The 18,785-nt window shown below is 36.1% G+C and overlaps 2 protein-coding genes across 2 annotated transcripts; one reads left to right on the top strand and one right to left on the bottom strand.

Moving 5' to 3' along the window:
- The first annotated feature begins 32 nt into the window (after positions 1-32).
- LOC129877535 (uncharacterized) lies at positions 33-5,344 on the top strand. The gene is made up of 8 exons (XM_055953050.1): positions 33-174; positions 1,796-1,950; positions 3,712-3,815; positions 3,976-4,017; positions 4,109-4,196; positions 4,457-4,556; positions 4,856-4,959; positions 5,048-5,344. The coding sequence occupies exons 2-8, from the start codon at positions 1,820-1,822 to the stop codon at positions 5,169-5,171; spliced, it is 693 nt and encodes a 230-aa protein (XP_055809025.1). The 5' UTR covers positions 33-174; positions 1,796-1,819; the 3' UTR covers positions 5,172-5,344.
- Positions 5,345-5,714: 370 nt separating this feature from the next.
- Positions 5,715-9,155, bottom strand: LOC129877183 (uncharacterized). Its single transcript, XM_055952668.1, has 3 exons — positions 8,747-9,155; positions 6,657-8,312; positions 5,715-6,161 (listed from the first exon to the last, which is right to left on the bottom strand). Exons 1-3 carry the CDS (start codon positions 8,939-8,941, stop codon positions 6,072-6,074), a joined length of 1,941 nt encoding a protein of 646 aa, XP_055808643.1. The 5' UTR covers positions 8,942-9,155; the 3' UTR covers positions 5,715-6,071.
- Between the last annotated feature and the right edge of the window lie 9,630 nt (positions 9,156-18,785).

Genomic DNA, 18,785 nt, shown 5'->3' on the forward strand with positions numbered 1-18,785 from the left:
AATATTGGACTTGCAAGCAGCCCAACCCGAATTCACAGCCCAATAAGACAATGGCAAATATGTAAATTAAAGATCACGGACTCCATAGATTCTTCTCTCTCAGTTTTTTCGGGTCGAAGTTCCAAAATTCTCCGATCTTCTCTGATTCTGCCATCGCTCCTCGTCTGACGTTAGGTAATTTTCTTGTATGTTTACTTAAATTTCTCTTTTTTGAAGTATTATAGGGTTCATCAGTGTTTTCAATTGCTGTAAGGATGTTTTTTTTCTAGGGTTTCAGTTCATGTTTTGTGTTGTTTCTCGTATTGTTTATTAGCTTAATTTTATGGTGGATTCTTTCGTTTTATGTTTATTTTCGCTTTTACCATCGATTTTGAGCTGCCTGCACTTAGGAGAGAGGATTTCGATTCAGATTTCCGAGTTTATTAGTATCGTTATTATTTTTATATCGGGGTATCTGAGCCAGCTTGCACGCATGCATCTTGACTAATTTCAATTGATACCTGGAACTTCCCACCAACAACAGAGTACCATGGGCTAGAACAAAGGGGAAGAAATCACCCAGACCTCAGGATGCTAAATCCTCTTCATTAAGTATGGTTATTATTGTAATGATGATCATCTATTCTACCTCAATCGAGAACTGTTTAGGATCAATGATGCAAATCCTACTGCTTTACTTGTACCTATTGTCATTCCAGTGGCTTTTGAGTTTCTTCTGCATCATCATCTTCATCACTTCTATCCTAAACTAGTTGGGTTTTTTATATTGAATACTTTCAGTACATGTTTGTGTTTCTCTATGGAACTTTTCTTCTTCTTTTACCTTAGCTTAATATATAGATTCCTAAGGTGGTTTCCTTTGTTTCATGTTTATTTTCGCTCTACCACCGATATTGAGCTGCCTGCACTAAAGAAGGAAGATTTTAAGAGGTTTCTGAGTTTATTAGTATTCTTGTTGTTTTTGTTATTGTTGTGATGATGATCATCAACTCTACCTCGATCCCAATCTGTTTAGGCTCAACGATACGGATCCTACTGTTTTACTTGTACCGATTTTCATTCCCATTTGGGTTTGAGTTTCTTCTTCTTCATCACTTCAATCTTGAATTAGTTGGGGTTGTCTATATGAATACTCTGTAACAAATCAGGGCTATTCGACCCCATTTAGTTCCTATTCCACTACATGTTTGTGCATTTATATGGTCCTTTTTTTCCTTCTTTTACCCTAGGTTAATCTATAGATTCCTTTGGTGGTATCCTTTGTTTCATGTTTATTTTTGCTCTACCATCGATATTGAGCTGCCTGCACTTAAGAAAGAAGATTTTGATTCAGGTTTCTGAGTTTATTAGTGTTCTTGTTGTCTTTGTTATTATTGTGATTATTATTATTAATTCTACCTCAATCAAAAACTGTTAGGATCAACTATGAGAAAGAAATCTACATTTCCACTTTTACCCTTTTTGATTCCAGCTTGGGTTTTGAGTTTCATCATCATCAGCTTCATCACTTCAATCCTAGATTAGTTGGGGTTATCTATATGAATACCCTACAACAAATCCGTGCTATTCGACCCCATTTGGTTCCTATTTCAGTTGATGAGTATTTTGTTTTAATTACTATTGTTGTTCATAGAAATGATATTTATTACTATGGTTTAGTAATAAACAATGGTTTAGTCCCACACTAGTTGGATCAACACTTTGATTTATGAATCGTCCCTATCCATTTGGCAGTATTTGGGCCCATTTCATTCCTCTTTCGGTTTCTGAGTAAAACTTACATTTTTTTGGATAGATTTTGTCCTGAGAGCTATAAGATATGACGACAGCAGCTAGACCTACGTGGGCACCTGCTAAAGGTGGAAACGAACAAGGAGGAACTCGGATATTTGGTCCATCTCAAAAGTACTCTTCAAGAGACATTGCAGCTCACACAACGTTAAAGCCCAGGTTAGTAATCCTGTCTTGTCCTGCCCTTTCATTTTCCTATGGACGATAGAACAATAGAATGTGATAATAAATTTGTTAAAATCCTGATAAAAATAAATTTGTTAAAATCATGTTGTTCCTGTGGTGTTGTTTCTGTAACTGAGATACAGGGATAACTCTATGATTTTATTTTAATCGAGTTATTTATCAAGCTCCAGACCCCACTTAGTGGGATTTCATTGGGTATGTTGTAGAGTTATCTATCAAGCTGGTATTGTTTAACATGTTCCATAGCCTGCGGGATTCTAAAATTATTAGCAATAAATATAATATTTGGGAACTTTTGCCAGAAATTCGGGGCTAAGACATAACTTTGTCAGTGGTTACTGAGAGGCAAAGGGATATATAATTTGATCTCTAATTCTGTGTTACATATATTTTATCCAAGACCTACTAACAAGATAAATTAGTTATGACCACTTGACTGAAATGGGTTGGAGTCTTTTCTCCCTTGCCAGTCATGGATGTATGCATAATTCAAGTGTAGTCTATGGATTTTCATGGCTCGGAAAACCTATTTTAGTATAGATATCTAAGTTGCATTGCTGAGCTATAAAAAGTGTGTGTGTGTGTGTCTGTGCCTCTGTGCTCACACATGAATTGCATTCTATGTTCTGAAATTGTTAAAGTAAAATTCGCCTATCGCTAAAGGAATTTTGTCGTTGAGTCAAATAATATAGCTGTCAACATTGATCTGTGTGTTTTTTCGAAGTAGAATTTCCTTTAGTTGGCACTTGAGCAGTTGAGCTGGATATTTTCTACTGACTCCTCTTTTTATTCTAGTAGTCAAAAGCAAAAAGCGCCAAGTTTGTTGGAGATTTAAGGCCAAAGCTCAATTAAAGTGTCACTTTAGTGAAGAAAAGCGCCAATGAAGAAATAGAAATGTAATGCAAGAACATGTAACCATAAGCACAAACAATTAGTAAGGTGCACATCCTTTAGAACCTTGACGCCTACACTAAAACGCCACTTAATGGAGTTGAAGTCCATTACATGGGCTTCAACGAGCTTCAAGGCTTAAGCACGTTTTTAACAACACTGGTCACTTTGAAGTTGAGGTAGTTACCTCTTTGGAGGCTGGTAAGATTGCTCGGCCAACTTTGCCCTAAGGGCTTAGTTCACATGGCAAAGGTTGAGCCCTGCATCATGTGAACTGAGCCCAGTACTAAGTAGAGGGGCAGGCCCATTATCTCCGAGTTTCAAAGGTTGCGGTTTGTCCTACCGATTTCTCGGTCATAAGAAAAGAATTGCTCAACCAACTCTGAGAGTAAGAAAGACTGTATACATGTTAAAACTACAGCAAACGTTCTTAAATGTGGTTCCTGTTCAGAAAAATTGTAAGACTAGTCTACATTTGAGCCTGTTGAAACATCATGAGTCAAAAGTATGATAAGGACCCATGTGCATCATTACTTTTCCAAAGAAAAGCATCAGCAATTTGAAATATTTCTAATTTCATATAAAAGCTAAAAAAATTGTTTGATAAAGATTCAAAAGCTAAAAGATAACATGATGTGTCTGTGAGAACCAGGTTGAATGGCCAATACTCATATTACTTCGACATCGATTGATGCATTTCCTGGAATGTGAAACTGAAATGTTTATTTATAAGTTCCAAGGCTTTCTCTCATTATTACCTGAACAACTTTTAATTTGTTGTTTCTAATATATAACCTGATCCCAAATTGTTTATCTCTTTTCCTGTTGTCATGTATGGTACAGAAAGGAAGGACAAGACACCCAGGATGAGTTGCAGAAGAGGAATCTCCGGGATGAGTTGGAAGACCGTGAACGGAGGCATTTCTCTAAAGATAAGGGTTATAATGGTAATTGAAGTCTGGACATCCCCCCCCCCCCCCAAAAAAAAAAAAAAAGAAAAGAGAGAGAGAGAGAGAGAGAGAGAGAGATAACACACGTGCCCGCAGACTTGTTATTTGTAGGTTGACTTTGCTCAATGCCTGACTTTGTATTGTTATTTGATTGTAGATGACAGAGATCGTAGGAAAGGTGGTCAACTCTTTTTGGAAGGTGAGTGGCTGTTTATTTGTTGGATTAGCCTTGGATTCCTGACAAGTTACTCATGAACTTTCTTCATTAATTGACAACATTGATGTTGCAGGGTCTAAACGAGAGATTGAAGATCGTATTGTTCCACGGAGTGCTGATGCTGATGATGCTGATGTGGATGTTAAGAGTGGTGATGAGAGGTTTGTAACTTCTCATGTACTTCTACAGATAGATTCCATTTATAACTTATTGATTAATGTTCTCACAGAAGGCACATCATTTGAATAAACTTCTTCCTCAAACTATAACTGAACTGTTAGAAAACTTCATGTACTAAATAGATATTACTATTTTTTTTTTTTGATGTGGCTTCTCTTGTTTTCTGGAATATGCTGTTAAACTTTAATAGTAATTGTGAGTTCAGGAACTTATAAGTTGTTTCTATTTTCTCTGAGATCAGTGATGACGATGATGACGACGACGATGAAGATGATACAGAAGCTCTTTTGGCAGAACTTGAACAGATAAAGAAAGAAAAAGCAGAGGAGAAACTTCGGAAAGTAAGTATAACTAGATGCTGATAGTTTATTTACTTGTAATTTTTGCTATTAATTTCGTCGTTCTATAGACCACATTTATTGAGGTTAATATCATATCTATAAAGAGTTCTCTCTCTTGGAAGAGTCTTCACCTGAAATTTCTGTAATTCTGCCTGCTGCCATCCAAATATGACGTTATGTGATAGGATTTTATCTGATGATCTAAAAGAGGAAATACCTATTTCACATTCATATAAAAAGCTAACCACATGTAATGTAGTTTAACTTGTTATCCCCTCGTAATTGTGTGATTTTGTCAGGAAAGGCAAGAGCAAGAAGAAGAGCTTAAAGCAAAGGAGGCTGAATTATTGAGAGGAAACCCTCTGTTAAACAGCCAGCCAACAACTTTCAGCGTGAAGCGAAGGTTTATCATCTTTAAAATCTAGCTTTCGTAAGATTCCATAGCTATGATTTTTTTTGCGTCTTATCACATATATGTTCTCTGTCCTCAGGTGGGATGATGATGTGGTTTTCAAGAACCAAGCTCGCGGTGAAATGAAGGCAGCTAAGCGCTTCATCAATGACACTATCCGGAATGACTTTCACAGGAAATTTCTTCATAAATACATGAAGTGAAACATGAGTTGGCAAATATTGTGCCCCCAGTTATGCTTAGCATGCAATGTACCTTCATCTTAATCGAAGCGAATTGAACTGTTTTGTTTTGCTTATTGTAGTGTGCATGTAAACAAACACTAAATCATTCTCAAGTTTTATGTTACAATACGTATTGTAATGTTGGATATGCATTTGCTGTGACTAAACCAAATGACTCCTTTTCATTCTTTCTATTAGGGACCAAAAGTCCTGAATTTGCTTTTGCAATAATGTATCAGGATTTCTTTTTCAGCGAGAACCAGGAAGATGAGTACATGCATTTCATATTCAGGGCGGATTTACACCACAAGTTAATGGGTTCGGTAGAACTCAATAGCTTCAGCCTAAACTTTATATTTTTGTTTAAATGATCCACTTAATAAGCATTAATAATCTAAATCGAAATTAGAATCTATAAACTTAAAATCATAGATCTTTCACGGGTCATATCAAGAAGCTAGATGATATCTAGCACATATTTGGAAGTGTCCTAACATCTTAAGACATTCAAAGTGATAGTAATGGTGGTAAATAACTCACTCTTCATACAATCAAACAAATATTCAGAAAAATGATACTACACATTAATGTACAGTAGCCAAAGAGCTTGCAAATTACATACACATCGACAGATTTTGTGGACATATATAAGAACTCAAGAAATATCACAGAGGAAGACGAATTGACAGATTGTGGAAACATACATACACGTCGAGCCAATTTGCAGAGATCACAGACAGTCCATTACAGGGAGAACCAAATGCAACCATTGGTCCGCGAAAAAGATTCAGTGTTCTATTGCAACACTTCACAAATCAAGCTAAGTTGCAGCATTTCATCCCCCATGGCTACGAGAGTTGAACCGCGAGCTTGTTCTATTTATTCCTTCTGTGCTTCCAGTACAAACTCAACATACAAATCTTTGATTCCAATCACAACAGTAGTTATTAGCGGCCCCATTATCGCTCCCTGCATAACATATTCACGAACGACTAAAATCAAGCAACGCCACCTTTAAAACCAAAAAAAGTACTCATTCTCTTTCTAATGCTTTTAGGAAAGTCACATGCATTTCTTCAGCTTACTGATCATGCACTCATCTTTTCTTGCTTGGCAAAATAACAGAGGTGTGAACCTGAAGTGCCACTACACAAAGATTGCTTTTTGGATAATGGTAGTACCAGGCCAACTTACGCACACCTTGACAATTCATCAGCACAAGTGTGAGGTATCACCTAACTCTCTCAGATGGGAGGAAATTATTCACCTAGCGTTTTTTCCTCTACTAGGATTTGAACACTGGCCTCCAAGGTTTTCACCTATTTTATTGACCACTAGACTGCACCCTTGTAAGCTGGCACTTCATAGTGTCCCATAATTTGGAAAACACTTCCAAAATATACTAACAAAGAGATGCAAAAAAAAATATGAGAAATTCAAGAAATAAAGATGCTTGTTATTTACCTCAATTGCTGAAGAAAACAATGTCATTCCGCCGATGATGCTGAGACCAGTGAGATATGCACTATATCCAGGGATATCATCTTGAATTTCAGAAGTACCATAATCCATAAGCACAAGATGAAGAACAGATAGGCTGATCGCCAATACATATCGACCTTCAAATACCAACTGTAATGCTGTTGGGATAGTTGAAAACCACGTAGGGAAAATCGGAAACAAAGGACTTATAAATGCAAGGACAGTCGACATGTACAAAAAATGTATTGAGTATAATCTAAACAAGAGCCAAGTCAGGCATCCCTGAAAGAAAGCAATCTCAGCAGTTGCTAAAATGACACCAGAAATTGCTTTATCAAGAACTTCAACACATCGAGTCCTTGCAGAATGCGATATTGGAAGCATACATATTACTTGTTCCGTTGCTCCTCCAGACTCCGATGTGATAAGATAATAAAGTACCCAAAAGAACACCATCGACTGAGACACAAAATTGAAAAGACCTGCAGCTCCTGAAAGTATAGAATTCCCAATCGAAAACATGACCTGCACACTACTACCTAAAAGAGATGTGCTAGTAATAATTACTCCTTGCATTACATTTGCTCCTTGAAGGGCAAATCCTTTTGCCTTTTCAACCAAGTCCTTTCTAGTGATCAATAATTCCCTGAAAATTGCGTCCATTTCTGTGTACATTTGTCTCCATTCTCGATTCTTAATCCTTCTTTTTATGCTCATGATTTTCTGAGTGTATTTAGAGCGGGAAGACAAAGCTGTAGAACGCTCAAAAGAGATATTCACCGGGGTTGTGATAAAATGTTTGATCCCAGAAACAAACTCAGTCATATTATACTGCTTAGCATAGCTATCTAGCTGGTAGAAAACAGTCTCATACAATTGACTACTATACTTATCGACCATCGCGGGGACATCATTTTCATCCATCCATTGTTTGACACCAATTTTCTCAGCATAATTACTCTCCTCTACGCGGGATTTCAACGCAATAACAGCATCTTTTCCTTCAACTCCAATCTCATATGAGAAGAAAATTGTACCTGCCAAAGAACCTGCACTCAGCCCAATAATAAGTCCTACTGCCACAATAGTTTTCAATCTTTTCAATATCCCTCTAGTGAAGAAAGCAGATATCGACAGTCTACGAAAGCTATGACTTCGGAAAGACGTTACTGCATCCATTGTAGACTCCAAACTGTTAGCAGGAAACATAAATCCCAATGCAAGAAGAGCAGCTGATCCAAAGAGACCAATTTGCTCATATGCCATCACAAACACCCAAAATGAAACTAGCCACCTCAGCAACATAAAAAAGCCACTTCGATTACGCTTCAAAACACTACCTTTCTGTCTCCTAAGAACAACACTGAAAATCATTTCCCTAATATCAACAAGGGTTCCAACAAAAATCCTGAATATAGCAACGGGAATCGCCAAAATGGTCTCTGTAAGGCCTAGCTTTAAAGGTTCAGACCAGAATGCAACAAGGGCTTGCTGAATTCCTCTTAAAGGTATAGAACAAAGCACAGCCCACAAAATAGGCCTTAAATATTCTTCAAGCAATTTGCCAATAGCATAAAGAATGAAAATTGTGAAAGCAAGACCAGCATGAGCCATCGCTATATAGAGGGCCAAGCGTACCTGTTGAAACACAATATAATTAAGTTATTAAAAATTCACTTAGCCTCTTCGTGTATTTACTTCTCTATATTTTAAATTCCTTTGGTAAAAATCTTGACTCTTCCTCTCAGCCATTTCAACATTCATGAAAAAATGAACCTCGAACCTAACTCTACTCCAAAAGCTAGTCATGAGGTGATTATCCAAGCTCCCATGCATAGCTGACATGAGAAACTCAACAAAAATTATATTAAGGAAGGTAGAGGTCCTAGATTCAAGTCTAACTACAACCAATTACAAAGAAAAAGAAAGAATTTACACGTATGTAATTAACATACTTTCAATTTTTTCGATGAAGGGTTGTTCATCTGACCACTCTTCAGTCTATATAGCTACGTTATTGTAATTAACTAAAACTTTTTAGATAACATGATCACACACTTCATAATATATACCTGAGATTCATCTGATAAAAAGTTGTGATCTTGGTGCTCTTTGGTTTCTGGGGTTTTGGGAAGAGTTTGTGGGGAGCCATGGTTTATGGATTGTTGATCAGTTTTCTTGATTGAAGCAGATCGAAACATTTCTTGCCATGGTGGGCTAGAGCTACTTGATTCAGTCATGGTGTCAGAGTAAGCTACCAGCTCCATTAACAAGATACAATCTTTCTCTCTTTATACTGAAAGTGGTCAAAGAAAAATCAAAGCTTTTACACTTTTCTTGATGAATTCCAATAAAATTTGGGAATCTGACAAAGAAAGAATGTTTGGATTTTTTCAGGAGAATCATTAATATGCTGACAACACAAGTTGCAGAGTAAATGAATGAACAGGAATTGTGATTCCAAGAATGGGAATCACTTGCCACAAATGATTGTCCTTGTCCCTCTCTTTTTTTAATTTTATCTCTTCGATATTTGTATTGGAGGTCAACTAATTTAAATTCGTTCAAAAAAGATACCTTAATATTTTTTTTGATCTCCACTGAATTTTAAATCTGAAATCTCAGAATTCTCAAATACTTTATTGATTACTAGAGTACACGATGCAGCTACATCACATCCTTGTCTGGTCTTATTTTGTCTATTTGAAAGTAATTGAAGTATAATTTTTTTGATTTATTTTCAATGATATGATTGGATTTCTTGAAACTTTTTGGAATCAAATATCTCACATATAAATTAAGATGAAGCAAAGTAATGCTTAATTGGCTCTAGTGATGGGGCCTGCCTGCCTTACTTTTGCTCTCCCTTGTGGCCTTGTCTCCCTCTTCATAATTTTCTTATATTAGCACACGTTTTCTTCTTTATTTTATTTGGTATTTGGTGTTGTGGGGTAAGCTATGCTTATAATGGGTTGAAGCCAGCTTTAGTTCTTTATGCAAAGGGGGATATTCTAAAAAATTAGAAATACAAATATGAAATTAGGAGTTGGGACAATCAAGCCTTAGTTGGGGGCTGTTCGCCTTTTGAATCAAACAAAGTAAGTAGTAGAGGCGTTAACTTTAAGATTTAAATATCTAAAGTTCGAGTTGCATATGCAATATGTTAATTTCATATTTTTGAGTTGGAAGTTAAGTTTGATAACCGTAGTATTTAGATATGTATGTATAAAGTACTCGATTCTCTAGAATTATGATAATGAGCAATTTTTGTGTGTTAATGCATGTTTATTTTTTTGAATTTGGTTGATGAAATTTATTGACACGACTAAATTAGGTTGATCCATCGAAAACAATCTGATGATCAATACTCATCATGAAAAACATTATTTTTTGATGTGTCGAAGTCATAAAATATCAATTCATGATTATGAGTGTCTTTTATGTGTATTAGTACATATTGATTTTTCTGAATTAAGTTGACGAATGCCAATTAACCTGAAATTTGATCAGTCCATTGGAAATGATCTTCTTCTAACCAATAATAAACATGACCAACATAGTTTTGTAGCATTTCAAAGTTATGAAACACGAACTAACCATGGGATATTTTTTGTGTGTATTAGTATATGTCGATTTTTCTTAATTTGGTTAACGAACTTTGATAGGCTTGAAATTTGATTGGTCTATCAAAAATGCATGGTGACATATAATCGCCATGACAAATGTCATTTTTTAGCATTTTGGAGTTATGAAACACAGATTCATGATTATGAATATATTTTGTGTGTATTAATACATGCTAATTTTTCGAGTACGATTGACAGAATTTGATTGACCTTAAATTTGGTCGGTCCATCAGAAACGATCCTATGACCAATACTCACCATGACAAACCTCATTTTTTTGATGTTTCGAATCATGAAACACGAATTCATGAGTATGAAGGTTTTTTTGTGTGTGTTAGTACATATTGATTTATTAGAGCAATTAACTTTAAAATATTTTATAAATTGCTATTATATTCTTTTAAATGATATTGTGCACTTATTAGTCCCAAAAACAATTCAATAGGAGAGTTATAAGAGCCTCTTTGGATAAGCTTTTTTAAAGTTGTTTATAAGCTGAAAACTGCTTATTATAAGTTTAAAAAAAGAGAAAATTACACCTAATAGACCAATTGTGAAATTATTTACCCAAATTGGATCCAACCCAAACTATTTACCCTTAATAGACTCACGACCTAAACTATTTACCCTCTTACCCACTTTTATCCTTTTAATTTCGCGCATGACATCATGCTGACGTCATCATCACTCTTCTTTGATACCATCAGAGTATAATATACTCTGATGGTATCAAACAGTTTCTTTCTGATACCATGAGAGTATAATACACTCTGATGGTATTAAACAGTTTCGCTGAAGCACTGATTCTTCCTTCTTGATACCATTAGAGTATATATATACTCTCATGGTATCAAACGTGTATTTATGTCAGTGCCTCTTCCTTTGTTCCTCTTTGATACCATCAGAGTATATTATACTCTCATGGTATCAAACAATTTATCAAGCAGTTTCATTTTGATATAATCAGAATATAATATATTCTGATGGTATCAAGAAGGAAGAGACAGTATTTCAGCGAAACTGTTTGATACCATCAGAGTATATTATATACTCTCATGATATCAAATGTGCAAAATAATTAAAAATAAGGGGTATGAAAGTAATGGGGTATCCAATGGAAAATAGTTTTATTTTTTGGAATATAATAATAAGGCGGAACCCATCAGAGGCCCCTTAAAGTTGGCACTAACTTTCACTGAGACACCTAAGCCATGAGATGTTCATTTAGACACCTAAGCCATGAGATGTTCATTTAGACACCTAATGTAGGGGTCTTCTGTGTCATGTTGACACTTTTTAAATAATCTGTTATTGGATTCAAGCGCGTGTATTATAATTTCGTCCACATGGATTAGTTGGTCAATTATATCAAGCCAACTCATTATTCTTTCCACGTCATAGTGGCTTCAAATTTAAAGGGTAAAAAGTTGATCTTTCAACTCCATTTTCTCTTCTTCAGTTCAAAAACTCATTTTCTCTTCTTCAGTTCTTTGATCAAAATCCTAGATAAAAATATGAAGGTTCACTATTTCTTGATTTTCATTCAATTCCTAGTTAGTACTAACTATTATGTTAGTTTATGTTGCCAATTTCCAGATTTAAAAGTTGAAATCAAGTGTTGGAGATTGTTATTTTGTTGGGCTTTTTGACATTGGAGAAGTCGAAGGTATAATCAACTACTTCTTGTATTTGTATGTTTTATTCTTCAAGAAGGTGTATGTTCTGGTTGTTTCCACTCTCTTTATTAGCATTCTGTAATTAGGATTTTTTTTTTAAATGGACTGATAAAATAAGGGGCTTTGGGGTATTTTCTTGGGCGTGTTGGGGGTCTTCTTTTTGAGATATGGACGACTATATATTGATATGTTTTCATCATGGGGGTCATGTTATCGTAGACCCTAACCCTACTTATAGAGGAGAAATAGATGTATTTGTCGTTGCCATTAATAAAGATCATTTTAGCCTTGTCGGGTTTCTTTCATACACTAAAGACCTTGGGTACACAAATGTAAAGGATTTTTACTGTCAAAATGAAATTAACAATGAATTTTTCCAAGTTACTTTTGATATTCAATTGTTAGACTATATGAAAGACTTAATAGATGGTGATGACCTTCATGTCTATGTGGTTCATGAAATTGATGAGTTAGAGCAATTGCCAACTCCAACTGGTCTTTTAGCATGGTCAGACTCTGTTGATGAATATGTGGATGCAAATACTGATGGAAATGTGGAGAATGAGGTTGTTTCAAATGTGAATGAAACAGAGGTTGTTTCGGATGTAAATAAGGCTCAAGCTGAGTCAGATCTGCCTAGTAGTGACTCAGATATAAATTCATTGCTGATGAAGATGGTTCAGATGCTGATGAAGAATTGAGATCCTTTAGATCTGAAAGGAGGAACAAAAGAAATCTTAATCCTACGAGAAAAAAGAAAGTACCTGAAGAAATACCAATAGGTGAAGCTGGTATTGATAAAGGCTTTGAAGATATTGGAGAAATAAGAAGGATAGATATGTTGGCAGATTAGGAGGAGATGAAGAGTATATTGATAGCCCAGACTGTGATAGTGATAATAGCACAGATGTGGTAGATGTAAAAGCTGTTAGGGGTGTTGATCAACCAGGAAAAAGGAAGAGTAAAAATATCAGGTATGATGCTGAATGTGAAGTTGCTATTTTTGAACTTGGAATGATTTTTGAAAATGCTAAACAATTTAGAAAGGCTTTGAAAAATTATGCAGTAGAAAATAATTATCAGATTAAGTTAAGGCCTAATGAAATTCATAGAGTGAGGGCTAAATATAAATTCAAAGAAAAATGTAAATGGTTGTGTTATGGTGCAATTGATAGAGATTCTGATAACTTTTTAAAAAAGAACTACCATCCTATACATAAGTGTTCTCCATCAAATAAGAACAAAATGTGTACAAGTAAATTTCTAGCAAACAAATTCAGGGATGAAATAACTAAACAATCATCCATAAAGATTTGGGAAATACAAGAATTGTGTAGGGAGAAGTTAGGATTGTATGTGGGTAGAACCATCTATTATAAGGCAAAGCTAATGATTCTTAGAGAATCCATGGGTGACTGGAATATGGAATTTGCAAGATTATGTGATTATGCTGAGGTTATAAAACATATCAATCCTAGTAGTTCTGTTTTTTTAAGAATGGATAGAGAAACTGCACCAGGAAAGAACTTGTTTGTATACTTCTATGTGTGCTTGGATGCATTGAAAGGGGGGTGGAAGGAAGGATGTATAAGAATAATAGGATTTGATGGATGTTTTTTAAAGGGTGCTTGCAAGAGTGAACTTCTAGTAGTAGTTGGCAAGAATGGAAACAATCACATGTTTCCTATAGCCTGGGCAGTTGTAGATAAGAAAACTAAGCATAGTTGGAGTTTCTTTATCAATTACTTGAAAGAGGACTTGAAGTTGGGTACTAGACAGAGTCTTACTGTGATGGCAGATATGCAAAAGGTAATTACCTATTATATTTGCTAAAGCTATTAGATTATCTATTAAGTATTGAATTGCATTTTGTTTTCTTTGCAGAATTTTCATGCAGTTGTTGATGAACTGCTACCAAATGCTGAAGTTAGAAGGTGTGCTAGACATATTTGGTCTAATTAGAATCAAACCTGGAAGGGAGAGGAAAGGAGAAAATAATTCTGGAGATGTTGAAAGGCAAGTTTTGAAGTGAAGTTCAAGGATATTTGTGCTGACTTATTGCATTATCCAAAAGTTTCATGGGTTAGGGCATTATTTCAAGAGCATTCCAAATATGATGTAGTTGAAAATAACATGTGTGAGACCTTTAACTCATGGATCATATCATGTAGACACAAATCTATAATAACTATGTTGGAGGAAATTAGGAAAAAGATAATGACAAAAACTGGGGACATGATTAAGTTTGCCAACACCTGGATATTTGATATTGCACCTATGGATAGACTTATCTTAGAGGAGAATAAGGACAAGTCTACGACATGCAAGGTACTTTGGAATGCTGATGTTGGGTTTGAGATTGGAGAAGGGGAGTACATGCATACAGTTAACTTGGCTGATGGAGTTTGTAGTTGTAGAACTTGACAACTGAGAGGCATTCCATGCCAACATGCTATTGTTGCTTTGTGCCACATAGAACAGGATCCTGAACCTCTTGTGGAGCATTGGTATAAGAAGGATACCTTCTTAAAGGCTTATAGTCATTTTATCCAACCAATTTCAAATATGAAGATGTGGCCTGAAACTAACAATCCAAGGATTGAACCTCCTGAACCTAAACCAATGCCTGGCAGACCTGCAGGAAATAGAAGAATGGGAAAAGATGAACCAAGAAAGAAGTATGGAAAAATGTCCAAACAAGGGGTGAAACAGACTTGTTCCATGTGTAAACAACAAGGTCATAACAAGATGTCACGACCCAACCCCGTGGGCCGTGATGGGTGCCTGAGCTGGACACTCGCTTATACCTTTGCTTACTATAAGTAAACCTGCCTCTTATTCGAGTGATAACATATCGACAGATAATATAACATATAAACCGATGAGGCCATCATAACATGTAGGGTCGTTCCATAATAAACACATGCGTGAGCCGACAAGGCTGCCACGATAAAGGGAACGACCCAAAACATAAGTCATATAAGCACAACTGTACACACGTACATATACAACCCACATACATGTCCACAAATCTCTAAGAGAAAAAACCTTAACATAAGGTGGGACAGGGCCGCCGCCGTATCCGTGAACAAGAAAACATATACATCAAGGTTTAGTACCCAAAATCTAGGCTCCAGCACAATGGAGCGCTTCGGAACTGCTGAATGGGAATCCTACATTGGCGGATCCTCAAAGTGTGTCTCGGTACCTGCGGGCATGAAACGCAACCCTCCAAAAAAAAGGATCAGTACGACATATGTACTGAGTATATAGAGTATAACATAGCATAACTAAAAGCATATCAAAAATAGAGAATCAGGAGATATCTGTGTTACTTTAAGTAACCACTGTACCTGTACTTTGTGAATCATAAAGACATGCATGCTCATATCATACAATATAGCTGGACCTTTTAGGGACTCGGTGAATCATATCTCTGTAGGACCATCATAAGGCCCGGTGCCATCACCACTTTATCACACCACATCATTATATATATATATATACGTACCCGGCCCTCTAGTGAAGGACTCGGTGAGTCAATGCAGTGAACTATGCACGATTACATACCCGGCCTGGGACTCAGTGAAAGAAGTGTTACAGTATACACGAATAGAGTAGTGAGTAACCATATGCAATTTAAATCATTATCAGAGACTCGAAAGTATAAGAAGATTAAGCTATCGTCTGAGGACCAGAGTAGTAATGAAGTCATCTCAAGTGCCCTCTAAATGCCATTAGGGGATATATCAATTAGAATCTCGGGGACCCTAGACATGTACTAAAGTAATGTTAACCGCTTAAGGACTCAGGAGAACTTATTTTCATATAGTCCATACAACTAGGAGCCCGCATATTCATTAATTCCATAGCATATAGAAGGTTCAAGGAGAGTAGTTCAACTATTATAAATGTTCGATATCCAGAAGTGAATAAGAGACACTTAGAAATGGAATCACCTCAGCAATTGTAGTATCTTTTACTTATATCTAGGACATGCCAAAGAAGAGAAATGATAGGCTTTACATACTTTACTTTTCGTCATGTAGAAGACTTACAAGGCAATAACTCAACTATTGTAGGAGTTCTAACATCACGAAGTGAATAAGATTTATGAATCATACTCGGGGTTCTATGAATGAAATTATCCCCACATTTCATATACAAACCACTTAAGACTAAGACATGCCAAAAGTAAAGAAAGATAGCTTTACATACCTCTTATCGATTGCTTTTAACCCAGCTTGTCTCGTCGTCCTCTAAACCTATTTAACACGAAGGTAATACTAATATTAATAACCTTTAACTTTCCAGCTTGTAAATCCACAACCAAGCACCCATAGAAATCAATTCCTTATTCGTTTTTCTCGACTAGTCTATAAGTTAGTTAAGAAGTTAACGGAATTCGGGCAGCATCTCCTCTATAACTTGCCCTATCCGAACTTTCAATTAAACTCCAAACCTTAGCATACATATTTAACCACAACAACCAGCAGCCAATACACAATTACACCACTTCAACATTACACAAAACAAGTCCCAAACAGCCCGCTCAAACTACGACTCCAAAATACGATTTTCAATCTTTATTTTATAAAATCTCAACCACACGAAACGGGACATGATGTGTATGCAACCAGAAGAACTTATACCTATATTTAGACATGTTTCCAGCCCTTCAACACTACAAAACAACTCCCAATACAATACCATAATAACAATGACACTAGCCAAACTTTAACCCGTTAGAATATCGTCAAAACAGCTCCTATACGGCCTGCAACATCCTTCAGCCGTAACGTACATATTTTCACATCTCCAACTGATATTTACACATCCATAATATGCTTAAACATTTACCAAAATATGGGAGAAGAGAATCAAGACATACCTTGCCAAAAATTAACTTCGGAAGCTCCTTAACATGCTGAAAGTTTGTGGGCTGTTCGCGTCACTTCTTTGCTGTCCCAAATAGTTATTTTACATTGTTAAACACTGTTATTTAACCGTAGGATACCTTAAATAATTAATTCACGGATCAAAAGTCGAGACTTACCTTAAACTTGGCCAAAGTTATAGCTAGTTTTTCTCTAGCTTTAACGTTTCCTCTCAACTCTCTCATATTTTTCTATAAGTTGCTAGGCTGGTTATGAATAATCAAACATTAAGACACATGTATATACATATCTTTAGGAGGTGACACGTGTACAACCCTTATTAGGCCAACACAATCATGCAATCAATCCAAGGCTGCCACGTGGCAAGTGGAGGTCCACCCCAAGCAGGTGGGTCACCTACTTGACCCCAAACAGATGCATCACCTGCTGCCACGTGTCATCTTCCCTTTCTGCCATATGTCGCCTTCTCTTGCTGCCAAGTGTCGCCCTCTCTTGCTGCCATATGTCACTCTCATGTGCTGCCATGTGTACCTCTTATGTGATGCCATGTGTCAAGTAGGTGCATCACCTACTTAGTCTAAGTAAGTGTATCACTTGCTTACTTCTTCTTCGTGGGTTCGTAATCTCGTCTTACTTTAAGAACCTATGTAATCCTTGCTACATAAGCTTGGCGTGTACTCAAGTAGCTTAAGTATATAAGACATCCAAGTTGGTAGCTTACGCGAGTAAGTCGAGTCCTACAACTTGTTATTTGGCCTCCAACTCCTTTCAAATCCTTATAACTCTATTTCCAACCTTTCCTATTATGGGGCATCACATCCTCCTTTCCTTAGAGTTATTTGATAATGTTATAGATAATATGGATCACGTGACAACTTTTAAAAAGCTTAAGGAAATGTTCCGAAGTACAAAAGTACGGGGTATAACACAAGAGATATTGCAAGATAACATAATTTATACTTGCTTGTGTTTTTTTTAATCACTTATTGAATTTTTAATGAACATATATTTTGTGCTTAAATATTCACATTGCTGGTCAAAGTTCAGAAGCAGCTACCCCTAATTCACAATTTACTGGTCAAAGTTCACAAAGAAGTAGCCAACCTGAACCAAAAAACTTCAGCCAACCTGAACCAACAACATTCAACCAACCTGCATCAACAACATCAAGCAAACATGCTTCTTCAACAACAGTTTGTGTTGATACAAGTAGAGTTAAGAGGGTGAATGATACAAGCTCAAGCCAACCACCATCATATGTGGATACAAGTATTCCTTTTACAAGAGGAATAACAAGTCAACTACCTCGGAGGAGAAAAGAGACTATTGAACAAAAGAGAGGAGTTGCAGCAACTGGAAAAGACTCTGCAAGAGGTGGGACAAAGAAGCCATCATATGGTGGATCAAGTAATGTTGAATTTGGCATATTCAGAAATGCAAATGGAACCCAAATACTCAATGTATGTTGTTTTCTCCTTTGGTTACGTACTAATCTTCACAAGTGCAGCTTACTTACTAATTTTGATTTCTCTTTTTCTATAAAAACAGCCAGGGATTTCAAGTCAAAGAATTCTACCAACAAGTTCAATTTTAAGGATGCAAGTCCAACATGCATAGACCTTGGTTTTAAGCTTAGAGGCTTGAGATGGAAAAATAGAGATGTTGTCACTACCTCCCAGTTGCAGCAAATGGCAAACAAAAAGAAGAAGTCACAACATCACCAGCTTTGAATACTTTTTGCTATGTAACGTAATAAACACTTTTGAGGATTGTAACCTTGTTAAACCAATCCACTGATAGTGGTATTTAGCATAGTGCTAACTTTGAGTTCATTGTGGATTATGTTTTTGAGTTACATTGTGATATTGTTAAATATTTTTGATATTAAATTGTCATGTCACATAATGCAAT

Source organism: Solanum dulcamara, chromosome 12, assembly GCF_947179165.1.
Source record: "Solanum dulcamara chromosome 12, daSolDulc1.2, whole genome shotgun sequence".
Taxonomy (NCBI): Eukaryota; Viridiplantae; Streptophyta; class Magnoliopsida; order Solanales; family Solanaceae; genus Solanum; species Solanum dulcamara.